Source organism: Muntiacus reevesi, chromosome X (genome assembly GCF_963930625.1).
Source record: "Muntiacus reevesi chromosome X, mMunRee1.1, whole genome shotgun sequence".
In the NCBI taxonomy this organism is placed as follows: Eukaryota; Metazoa; Chordata; class Mammalia; order Artiodactyla; family Cervidae; genus Muntiacus; species Muntiacus reevesi.
Genome location: NC_089271.1, coordinates 143,608,714 through 143,621,903, shown reverse-complemented (window position 1 = coordinate 143,621,903; position 13,190 = coordinate 143,608,714). Strand labels below are relative to the sequence as shown.

At 36.9% G+C, this 13,190-nt stretch overlaps 1 protein-coding gene across 3 annotated transcripts in view; it reads left to right on the top strand.

Annotated features, from left to right (window-relative positions):
* The window catches only part of RNF128 (ring finger protein 128), a 101,151-nt gene that overhangs the window by 71,226 nt on the left and 16,735 nt on the right, over positions 1-13,190 (top strand). For all 3 annotated transcript variants that reach the window (XM_065916483.1, XM_065916482.1, XM_065916481.1), the window contains one exon: positions 155-402. In XM_065916483.1, coding sequence (XP_065772555.1) covers positions 155-402 — 248 coding nt within the window. The remainder of the gene's footprint in view (positions 1-154; positions 403-13,190) is intronic.

The following is a 13,190-nucleotide window of genomic DNA, read 5'->3' as shown; positions in this document are numbered from 1 at the left end:
ATGTGCCCAATAAATGTTATTTGAATGAAGGAGTGTCCTTTCTTTGTCTCGTTGAGTGTCCTTTAAAATCATTTTAGCAATTGGATTTTTATACTAGGAAAAATTTTATACTTTAGCTTTACCAGACTAAAACTGAATTCCTTTTCTTTTACAGGTGCAGGAGACATTGTTGCAATCATGATTGGCAATCTGAAAGGCACCAAAATTCTACAATCTATTCAAAAAGGCATACAAGTTACAATGGTCATTGAAGTAGGGAAAAAACATGGTCCTTGGGTGAATCACTATTCGATTTTTTTTGTTTCTGTGTCCTTTTTCATTATTACGGCAGCAACTGTGGGCTATTTTATCTTTTATTCTGCTCGAAGATTACGGAATGCAAGAGCTCAAAGCAGAAAGCAGGTTTGTAATGATCCTTTCTTCCAATTTAAAAATATTTTACTGTTTTAATTGTAGATTCAGTGTCATGCATTTTAATATGCTTCCCTTGCTGGACAATGATCCATGCGTGCATTTTGTGAAAACTGGTAGTTTTTAAAAGTATGTCCACTTCTGTACTCTCAGATCTCTTATTTTCGGAAACTGGTCTAAGGCCTTAATCTTACTGGGTTAAATCTTCTAATACTTTATTAGAGAGCACAGCAAGCATTTAAGTATATATGGGTATAAATACATATGTTCTTTTGCACATTTTTCTAAATGACAAAAGCATTTCATATGCAATATAGAAAATTTAGAAACTAGAAAGTACAAGATGGTGGTTTAGTCACTAAGTCGTGTCCCACTCTTACAACCCCATGGACTGCAGCCTGCCAGGCTCCTCTGTCTATCCATGGAATTCTCCAGGCAAGAATACTGGAGTGGGTTGCCATTTCTTTCTCCTATGTGCGTATGCATGTGTTCATTTGCATTTGGGGGCAGGACTGGGAAGAGAGACTAGGCTGAATATTATGAGTAGGCAAATTTAAAAGATCTAATTGTGCATAATATAGTACTCAATTCCAGATAGAGTGACAGAGTCATAATATCTCCCATATATTAACAACTGGTATATAAACAAGTACAGAGTATAGAAATAATAGAGCAAAATTACTGAAGTATCTTTGAACAGGGAAGTACCTGTTTGTCTAATGTTGATCCTACTACCTTTAAACTGCCCCTCATCCCTCTGATATCCTCACTTCTCTTCCTTACTCAGCTTAACTTCCATAACCATTCCCATGCATGTATCTTCAGTTTCCTTGGCCCTTCTCTCTCTTTGTTATACTTGCTGTCAAAACCCAATCCTGATTACATCCTACTTCCCACGTATTCTGTGCCTGTTCTTTGCTTAGCTGAAGTAGCAGAACAACATTAGCATCTCTACAACTGGCTAATCTCACTTTAAATTTGTGACCACAAACTCAAAGAGTGAGTTTGCTTAATGCTGCCCAAAAATCATACCATCTTTTCTTAGCCATTTCCTCTCCTTTCATAGGTACACATTCCTTTCTCTTCAGATCTCTAGTACTTACCTCCAGTTTTACTCTCAACTTGTATTTTGGGTCTTATTCCACTGAGAAAATTGAAGTAATCAAGAGTACTTCCGCAAGCTTCTACCACATTTCTACATCTGTGTCTATACCCGCTATCCTCTGCTTTGTCTTCTGTTATTGTAGACACCGATACATACTAGTAATTGCTTCCATTTTCAAAAGAACTTCTTTTGACCCCAGGCCAAAAAACTTGGAGTTAATTCTTTATTCTTCTCTTTCTCTCACTTCCTGTATAACCTCTGTCAGTAAGTTCTTTCTTTCTACCTTCATTGTATATCCAGGATCTGATTACTTCTTAGCATTTCCTTTGCTTCCACTCTGATCCACACCACAATCATTTCTTTTTTTTAATTTTTATTTATTTATTTATTTTTTACAATATTGTAGTGGTTTTTGCCATACATTGACATGAATCAGCCAGAGGGATGGGGTGGAGAAGGAGGTGGGAGGGGGGATCGGGATGGGGAATACGTGTAAATCCATGGCTGATTCATGTCACAATCATTTCTTAACCTCCTGTCTCTCTCAGGAATTCTAAACACAACAGCAAAGCTGTGTGCCACGCACGTCTCCAGAATGTTCACTAGGGATTTAAGGCTTTCAGCTGATCACATAGTGGGGGGCAAGATTATATATGTACTTAAAAGTTTCTCCAAAGACAGATTCTGACCATTTCATGCACTTTTTCTTCAATAAGCAAAGATGAACCCAATTTATTTGAGAGTGGGGGAGCAGTGAGGATTTCTAGATGGCAGGAAAATAAGCTTAGGAATAGATGAAAAATTAATATCTTATTATAAAACCTTTGTAAAGATTTAGACACCAGCATATGGTAAGGAGCGATGATTATCTCAATGTTTAAAGTTAATTGACTTCTGTACTTCTCTTTAAAGAAGCAGCTTATCACATTGGCGGCAGGTTCAGCCTGTTACTAGTTGTGGTCAAAAGGATATTTAAAATTCCTGTGCCAGACAATTCAGTAGTCTCACACTGTGTTAATATTTGACATTTGTATATTGTGCTGGTTTTTATCTCTGAGATTGGAAAGAAATTGGTATCCAGTATAATGAACTATTATTCAAAGGTTATAGTTACAATGAGAAGAGTGTTTGGTTTCTGAATGTTCATGGTGAGGTATGTATTTCTGTTCTCCAAGTGCTATATGAAGTCTATTAACATGGCATTAAACCCCATAAGCAAATAATATAGTTCATAAAGAACTACCTGGTGTTGCACAAGCTACATTGATATTTAACTCTGATCTCATCACTTGTTTAAGTAACTTTCATAGTTTTATTTCTTAAAAAAGTTAACTTCTGTACAAATAGTTAAGAATAGCATTAAAACTTCTCACCTTTTAGAGAAGGCTTTGAGAGGGCATCTTTCACTATTTAATGGGCTATATCTGTTTATTCTTTGGTGACTAAAAGATTAAATATATGAGACTGATAATCCCTTTTGCTTATATATACTTGAGAGTGCTGAAATGTCATTTACATGTTATTTAATTTTCATAACTTCCTATTCATTTTTAAAATGTAGAGCTTGATGCATATGATAGTTATAACTATCACTAAATATTTGACTGCATTATCTCCACTTCACTGGTCGAAATGGTGCTGAAACTGAGCTATAAAAATTTACCTTCATTAGAACATTAGGGATTGATTAAATTATTTGGGTATGTCTTCCCTCTGAACCATTTTGACACATAGCAGATAATGTCAGGCAAACCGATAAATGTATGACCATAAATTTGATGACCAAAATGCCAAAGTATAATGGACAGCATGTAGTGGTTGCATGCCTGACAAGCCATAGTATGCTGTGTAAGAACACACATTATCCCTGGTTTTGTGGATGGAAAGCTTTTAAACAAGATGAAAAGTATCAATGGGTTGTGAATGAAAATAACATATTAGGCATTATATGGTGGATTCAGGGAGAAGGCAATGGTAACCCACTCCAGTACTCTTGCCTGGAAAATCCCATGGATGGAGGAGCCTGGTAGGTTGCTGTCGATGGGGTCGCGAAGAGTCAGACATGACTGAGCGACTTCACTTTCACTTTTCACTTTCATGCATTGGAGAAGGAAATGGCAACCCACTCCAGTGTTCCCACCTGGAGAATCCCAGGGACAGAGGAGCCTGGTGGGCTGCCCTCTATGGGATCGCACAGAGTCGGACACAACTGAAGTGACTTAGCAGCAGCAGCAGCAGGTGGATTCATGTTTTCACTGGGGACCACCCTAACCTAAGACAAGAAAGATTGTGGAAAACCTTATGGCATGCTCAGACTAAACTGAATTTGGGAGTGACCACTATACACATGACTGACATGGGACACCCTGCATTTTGGGTATACAGTGCATGTACCTTAACCTTATTCAAGCAATCAATACTCAAAGGAAACAAGATACATGTTGGGTGAAACATCAGCCAGTGAAACCAAAGAGGGCTCTAGGTGAAATAGAAGCTGGCCTTGGTCTAATGGAACAAGCTGAATTCACTTTTAGTGAAAAGTATCTTTCAGAAGAAAAGAAATTACTCTTACATAGACAGATTGGTGGGAATCATCTTCCAAGAGCAAAGAAAAGAATGGGAATCTACTTGGAAAGATGGTAAAGACTTGGTAATATGGTCACACAGAGCCAATAATAATGCTAGAGAATGCTAGCATTCAGCACTGGGAAAGAGCGTATACTCTGACACAACAGGGTGTGTTAACTATTTTACTTTGAATGGAGATCCAAGTAGTCATGGGGTAATGGCTTTCCATTTTTACTTATGGAAGTTGCAAGAGCATCTTTGAGACACATGCAGATCCTCAAACTTATGGAAGTTTTCTGGGTTTACCAAAGGATGGACTGATGAGATGAGGTAGAGGAATAATGCTGAATGATACACATGTTTTCCCCATGGAAGGGAGATGGTCTTGCTGCACAACATTCAGTGGGAAAACTGTATAATAGTGTGACTTGAGACAAATGATGGGCTTTGTCCTCAGCTAACATGGAATCTAGAAATTACAGAATCATCACCACCGGTGATAACACTTGTCCATGATATCTGATATGTGGGCAAAGAACAATTATTCTAGGAAGATTTAATAAACACTTCTCTGATAGTTTCTGATTTCTTTTGTAACCAAATGAAACTGTATCATAACTATATTGTGATGGTGTAATACTGGTATTGGTAAGATTCAGCCGCCTTATATAAACAAATTTTATGATAATCAAATGTATTGGGAAACTGAAGTAAAACTTCCCAGCATGTGATGTCAATGGAGAGTGACTAGCGTGAGGAAGAATTAGATGTAGTTCATTACTTTAAATATCTCTGTACAAGTTTATCACAAAGTTCAAGTCCATAGATCAAGGGCGTAAACAGATGATTAAGTTGTTACATCAATATAAAGATGTCTTAAATGGTCTTATTGACTAAAAGAATCATTTATTTGAGCCTATTTTCATCCTTCATTTGCCTTCTACAAGTATTAGATATGGTTATGTTGCTCTTGCTTACCTTATATATAAATGCTGTACTAACTGTAAAAGCCCAAATATGACTGTTTCATTGTTAAAAAGACCTTGATTGAAAGAGAGCGAGTGGATTGTAAAGAGACAATACAATAGATTTAGTTGCTTACTCCTTGAGAGTCTCCCAGGAAACCATGCTTGGCCCTTAGCCAACCCTGGGAAAATGGTTCTCAAGGTGGTTTTATTTTGTTTGTTTTGTTTGATTTTCTGTTTTTTCCACTTTTATTGAGATATAATTGACATAGAGCTCTGTGTAAGTTTAAGGTGTACAACATAATGATTTGACTTACGTATATCCTGAAATGATGATCTCAGCAGGTTTAGTGAACATCCATCATCATGTAGATACTCATTAAAGAGATAGAAAAAACAATTTTTCACTTGTGATGAGAACTCTTAGGATTTACTCTTAATAACTTTCAATTATAATATATAACTGTGTTAATTATATTTGTCATATAGTACATTATATCCCTACTACATACTTATCTTATAATTAGTAATTTGTAGCTTTTGACTACTTTTATCTAATCCCCCCTCCCCCCACTATCTGCCTCCAGTAGCCACAAATCTGACCTCTTTTTCTATAAGTTTGTTTCATTTTGAAGTATAATTGATCTATAACACTATGTTAGTTCCTGGTACGTAACCCAATTATTTGATATTTCTGTGCATTTCAAAATGATCACCATGATTGTATAGTTGTTACTTGTAACCATAGAAAGATATTGAGTAATTATTAATGGCTTCCAGATGGTGCTAGTGGTAAAGAACCTGCCTGCCAATGCAGGAGACTTGAGTTTGATCCCTGGGTTGAGAAGATCCCCTGTAGAAGGAAATGGCAATCCACTCCAATATTCTTGCCTTACAGAATCAACTTAGCATGCATACACTCATAATTACTGACTATATTCCGCACACTGTGCATTTCATATCTGTGACTCGTTTATTTTGTAACTGAAATTTGTACCTCTTTATCTCCTATATATAGTGAAATATTATTCAGCCATAAAAAGAATGACATCTTAACCACTTGTGACAACATGAATGGACCTAGAAGATATTATGCTAAGTGAAGTAAATCAGGCAGAGAAAGACAAATAGTGTATGATTTCACTTATATGTGGATTCTAAAGAACAAAACAAATGAATAAACATAACCAAATAGAAACAGAGTCACAGATACAGAGAACAAATAGGTGGTTGCCAAAGGTGAGGGGGATTGGGCTGGGGGGTAGAAATAGGTGATGGAGATTAAGTGGTACAGACTTTCATTTACAAAATAGATTAGTCAAAGTGTTCTTTATGTTAGTGGTTGATAATTTTGTTATATACATCTGAAGCAATGGACCACGTTGTACCAGCTTGTCATGGGTACTTGGCACAACAATCAAGATAAATAATATTCACTTGGTTTCATTGTTGGAGTCCTGAGTTTGGGGCAGCATGGCCTACTGCTAGCAGAATTATATAGTGACCAGTCAGTTCCCCATCTGAGCCTCACATCCTGAGATTCAAATTGGCTTCCTAGGCAGAGATAGGTCACATGTGTCCTTGCAGTTTGCTGCCAAAGAGATAGCACTCCTGTGTGGTCTCAGATGAGGAAGAACTTAGCTACATTAATATCTTAAAATTTGTCCTTGAGCTTAAAGCATGACTAAAAATATCTGAAACATTTCTGATCACATTAAATTTTCTCTTCTCTCCTAGTATATGAAATTAACTGGAAGACTTACCAGGTGTCTGCATACTGTACCAGTATCTATCTATCTATTTATAGTGGGTACATTTGTATGTATCTGTTCCTGCTTAAATTTGAAGTTTAGAACCCTTTACAAAACTACTGGTTTGTCTCTTACATGAGAAGAGCAGATTAAACAAATTCTTATCTGAGTAGGACCTAGGATTTTCTCATTGAACAAAAGGAAGCTCTTACAATGAGTCTCTCAGGACTTTTTTTTTTTTAAATATTCACTTACTGTAATAAAGGTTTTGATTGTGTCTTTGAAAAAATGCTATAATCTGAGTCATAACCTAACCCCTGGGTCAAATTCCCCCTTTTCTCAATGCTCTTCCTTACAGTGTATTTCTTCACACTGTTCACAGGGATCATCTTCATGCAAATGGTCTGTACTCGTATTTCTGTAATTCCATAGACTTATGGGAAGCTTGTTACAGTCTGCAGCTCCTCTTTCCTTTAGGAATCCTCCCATTCAAATGTTATACATAGGGGTGTTTTTGCTTACTCTTCTTAAAAATTATTTTTATTTATTTGACTGTGTCAGGTCTTTGTTGCAGCATGTGGAATCTTCCAGTTGCAGCATGCAAACTTTAGCTTTTTAAATTGAAGTATAATTGACATACAATATTATATTAGTTTCAGATGTATGACACAGTGATTCAATGCATAGGTTTTTGATTGGGGAAAAAAATAACTCTCAGTTCTCATATATCAAAATAGTCACAACACTCAGATTTTTATTTTGTTCACAGGAATCTGAGTAAAAGAATCCTCTTACCATAATTCTTGATTTTAGGTTTTCTGTTTTATAAATTTTTTAAATTTATTTTTTAATTAATTTATTTGTTTTACTTTACAACATTATATTGGTTTTGCCATACATTGACTTGATTCTGAGCCACATTTTTGTGAAAGTTTTTAGTTTTTAAAAAGTGGTGGCGTAAGGACAGGAAAATCTAGTTTGCTTATATCCATGTTCTTTCCTTTCTTTTATATACTCACCCTGACCAGCCCCCCATCAAGTTATTAGGTTTGACTACATGCCTAATGTTATTTATGTGGGTTTCAGTTAAACTGAAAACTGAATACCTTGGGACCAAAAATCAGACTGACAAATAACCAGACTAAAACATTTATTTTACTTAGTTCAATATAAATTCATAGGTAAAATAGGTAGAATATCTTTGTGTTCACTGTAATTTAAAAATTAAACTTTGTAATATAGGATGAGAATTGCTGCAAATCTTCATTTTCGGCCCACTTAAAGTGTCACTCAGAACAACAACAAAAGAAACTGTACTGAAATTCGTCAGTGACCAGAAACATCCCAGCTTTTGAATAGAGTAATGACATAAAGCTTCTGTTAACAAAATTGGCCAACAACCAAGCTGCTTTGAATCAGTCTTCTACTCTGCCAAATTTTCTTAGACCAGGTATCTCTTAGAACTGGTGAGGAGGTGGGTAGAATATGTTGATATAAAACACTTGTTTAAGAGAGTTCCCCAAATCACAGTAAGTAGTCAAATGAAGAAGGATTTGAAGATTGGATAATAGCTAACTTCGAAGGTTTTTTTTTTATTTCTTTCATTTATCTTTTTCACAAGGAATGTGAAGCCCTTCAATGGCTTCTTTCCTGTTACACAATGGAGGCACTGTACTAATAGTGGAGAGATCATGGGCTTTAAAGCTAGATGGAACCTGGGCTTGAATTGAATCACAGCTCTGCAACTAACCAGCTGCCTGGCCTTTAGTCAAGCTTCAGGACCTTTTCTTGTCTATAAAATTTGGATATTAAAATGCTATTTATTCCATAAGGTTGTTACTGTTTAAACAAGATGACACATGTAAAAAACTTAGGGTTAAACCTGACGCATGGCAGGAGTCCAATACATGTTCTCTAAACCTTTTTTTCCCCTCAAAATTGATTGAGTAGAGGCTTTTAATGAATAAAACTTAGATGAGAAAATCTGTTTTTCTAAATTCAAAAGCTATTTTTTGAGCAAAGATTAAGCATTATGGGGATTTTTTTTTTAATGATTAAGGCCCAGTCTTCTACATACTCACAACCCACTAGGAGAAAAAGACACATGAATAATACAACTACAGAATATAAGAGGTGGAAACAATGTGCTGTTGGAATTTATAGGATAGGAATTCTGATATGATGGAGAGGTACTAAAAAGGTGTCTGAAGTAATTTGTGTACCAAAGTAGATACACTCTTGAAGTTCTAGTTTTTTTTTTTTTGAAGTTCTGTTTTTTAAGAAGTAAAACATAAATTATAGTTTGCATTAGGCACATTATCTTTAAATATAAAAGCATATAGGGACACCCAAGGGTTTGACTTAATATTATTCAAACGTGTTGTTTAGTTGCTAAGTTGTATCTGACACTTTTGCGACTGTAGCCCACCAGGCTCCTCTGTCTATGGGATTTTCCAGGCAAGAATACTAGACTGGGTTGCCATTTTCTTCTCTAGGTGATCTTCCCAACCCAGGGATTGAACCTGTGTCTCTTATGTTTCCTGCATTGACAGGTGAATTCTTTACCACTGAGCCACCAGGGAAGCCCAAAATATTGTTGTAACAATCCTATATAGGATTATTAGTATTCCTACTTACTGGTGAGGAGACAGAATTGGAGAGAGGTTTCATACTTCCCAAAATGTTAATTTCTTAGTCATGTCCGACTTTTTGTGACCCCATGAACTGTAGCCTGCAAAGCTCATCTGTCCATGGAATTCTCCAGGCAAGAATCCTGGAGTGGGTTTCCATTCCCTTCTCCAGGGGATCTTCTTGACCCAGGGATTGAACTGGGGTCTCCTGCATTGTGGGCAGATGCTTTACTGTCTGAGCCACCAGGAAAATCTCAACATGTATTTAATATAAACTGTGCTGTGCTCATTCATGTCCGACTCTTCGCGGTCCCATGGACTGTAACCCACCAGGTTCCTCTGCCCATGGAAATTTTCCAGGTAAGAATACTGGAGTGGGGTGCTATCTCCTACTCCAGCAACCCAGGGATCGAACCTGCATCTCTTGTGTCTCAAACATTGGCAGTCAGATTCTTTACAACTAGAGAGCCACCTGTTGTTGTTCAGTCGCTCAGTCGCGCCTGACTCTGCTACCCCATGGACTGTAGCACACCAGGTTTACTCTTTGTGCCTTACTCTTTGTGACCCCATGGACAGCAGCATGCCCCACTTGCCTGCCCTTCACCATCTCCTGGACTTTGCTCAAACTCTTGTCCATTGAGTCAGTGATGCCATCCAACCATCTCATCCTCTGTCGTCCTCTTCTCCTCCCGGGAAGCCCTTAATATAAACTACTTGGTCTTAATCTTGCTCTTATATGTCAATTTTTAGAGGAATGGGCGCATCTTGGAAACTCCTACTATCAATGTGACAGTGAAATATTAATATTTTGAGTGCTGATGGCAGTTTTAAAAGTGACCTTTATTCAGGTTCTAAATATTGTGCTTCTTAACAAAACCACAAGTCACACCTCTGTATTGAAAGAAATATATTTTCCTTATAAAAGCTTGGTAGGAGTTATTGGAAACATTCAGATTTCCTTTCAAAGGCTTTTTAAAACTCTAGGGTTGCTTCCTTAAACACTGGTATATGCTGTGCTGCAAATCTTTTAGAGATCTTTCATAATCAAGTCCCTTGCTTAGGATATTCTGGCATCTTGAATTTTTCCCTATATTTTTGTCCCCCCTCAATTTTTTTTTAAAAAGCATTTGTCTTAATGTAAGTTCCACTTTTTTCATCAACATAGACTTGAACATTACATTTAAAGTTTGCTTTTGATCCCATCTCTCAAATTAATTTGCAGTTAGTCTTGGATATAATCAAAGTTGTATAGTTAGCATCCATCCCTGATGAATTGATAAGCACTAGCATTGGAGGCTCATGCCTCCAGTTGAATATGTTGTTGAATATTTTGGAATGAGAAATCAAACTGTGCAGGCTTAGTCATGTAAATACACTAGCGATGTATCACTTCCTTGTGAGTGCATTTCCCCAGTTGTCGTGGAGCTGGTTGCTTAAACCTAAGTCAGTAGTGCGCTAAAGACAAAGTGCAAAATGACTGTCAAAGACTTCTCATCAACTTCACTTTTTCCTTGTCTTATTTTCTCTTGTTGACTCTATTTTTGTATCGTCTACATTTTTCTCTTCTTCATGTCGAAATACCTTATGTTTTATAGGAAACAAAAGTAGTAATGTTTGGAAGTTTAGGCCAAGGCCAGAGCCCTGTGGGCATACTGCTTGTTCACTATAAGGACTGGCCACAATATGCCAGACCATAGAATCCAGGAGTTGGAAAAACTTCAGATGATTTTGGATGGCTGTATTATAATGGAATTTGGGGTATGAAGAGCAGACTTCCTGTACTAACTCTGTCTTTTAGAGGTTGCATTCCCTTTTGGACAAATTATTTTATTTTTGCAAGCCTCTATTTGAACGGCATTAAAATAGAGATATTGTCTCCTTTAGGGGATATTGTGAGGATTAAATGAGGTAATAGATATCAAAAATAATTTTAAATTATATAGCAGCTATTTTCTAAGTCTCCTGTAAATGTGTTATCATACTTTCACAATTTAAAAAAATAAAGAGAAAAACAAAACAAACTAAAATTTTTTTTAAATAATTATATAAATATAAGGAAGTAGTACTAGCTTCCTACTCCAAGCCACAGTAAACAAAAAGATGACTACCTTGATGTCAGAGTTAAGTGTTCCCAAACTCTGGGTTTCGGTGGAACTGACACTAACCAACTCTGAGATTTTGAGCAAGGTAGTCTTTCTCTTTTGGCATCAATTTTCTTATCTGTCAGATTAGATATCAGGCTAGTTGAACTCCAAGAATTTTTCCAGCTCTAAAGACCCTAAGTGTACCTCATTTCACTTTCATTCTATTATTGTGATGCAAGTAACAAAATAGAAGGGAAATATTTAGGCTCAAAATTAAGTACCATCATAAAATTCCCCTTATGAGTGAACTTCAAACAGGGAGTGAAAGGGCTTCAGTTAGCACTTCTTTCCTTCTAAGGGCTAGGCCTTCCTATTAGTTGTTTCTATGAGCTATGTTTGCCAGTCAGATAACAATCTGAGAAGTTTCTGCTGCTACTGTGACAGCAGAAAAATACTTTGGCAGTAATCACCTTGGCATCGAGTAAAATACCTTTCACAAAATGATATCTTACATAGGAGGCGGATTTGGGCATTAAAGAATAGCCTCACATACCTATACTCATGTGACTTCCCTGGTGGCCCAGACGGTAAAGCGTCTGCCTACAATGCAGGAGACCCGGGTTCAATCCCTGGGTCAGGAAGATCTCCTGGAGAAAGAAATGGCAACCCATTTCAGTGTTCTTGCCTGGAAAATCCCATGGATGGAGGAGCCTGGTAGGCTACAGTCCATGGGGTCGCAAAGAGCTGGAAACGACTGAGCAACTTCACTTCACTTCACCTATACTCATGGATTATTCCCTTCCAAAATACATTTACTACAGACATGTATAAAAATGCTTATTGATGAAAATACTTTATATTTTCATTTAATAAACATTTTATTGAGTGTCTGCCATCAGCCAGACATTATGCTGTATACTTTACTTGCATAGCTTCCCTGGTGGCTCAGATGGTATAGAATCTGCCTGCAATATGGGAGACCTGGATTTGATCCCTGGGTTGGGAAGATCCCCTGGAGAAGGAAATGGCAACTTACTCCAGTATTCTTGCCTGGGAAATCCCATGGGCAGAGCAGCCTGGTGGGTTACAGTCCATGAGGTCACAGAGAATGGGACACGACTGAGTGACAAACACTTACTTAAATTATCTCTAATTTTCATATAGGCTTGATATCAGCTAGGAGTTCTCCCTGCTGGAGATGGAGGTACATACACGGGGATGAGGAAGCTGTTGACATTCTTACAAGACTTCTGGTTCTGCTCATCTACTTTTTTGCTGAATTTCTCTAAGTTTGTTCATTTCACAATACAAAATAGGAAGATTGCTTATCATCTTGCCCTGCTAAACATACTATCTCTCTATTCCATACAGCATCCACCCAGATGTGAAACCTGGCCTCTTCTTCAATTTACACATATATTATCTTTTCTTGAGGCATTTGTATATGTGGTAGATTTTACTGAAATAGAAGGAAGGTTTATTTGTGGCTTCACAAATAATTTCAAATTAACACTGAATATCTCATACTACCTGGTTTCCCCCCTACCCCCGCCCACCAGTTCATCCCATACAAAGAGACAGTCTCTCATTGATTCCTTTCTTTCTCACTTTTCCCTTGCATTTTAGATTTCCCCCATACTTTTTTAAATTTTATTTTTTAATTTCTTTTTATTTGA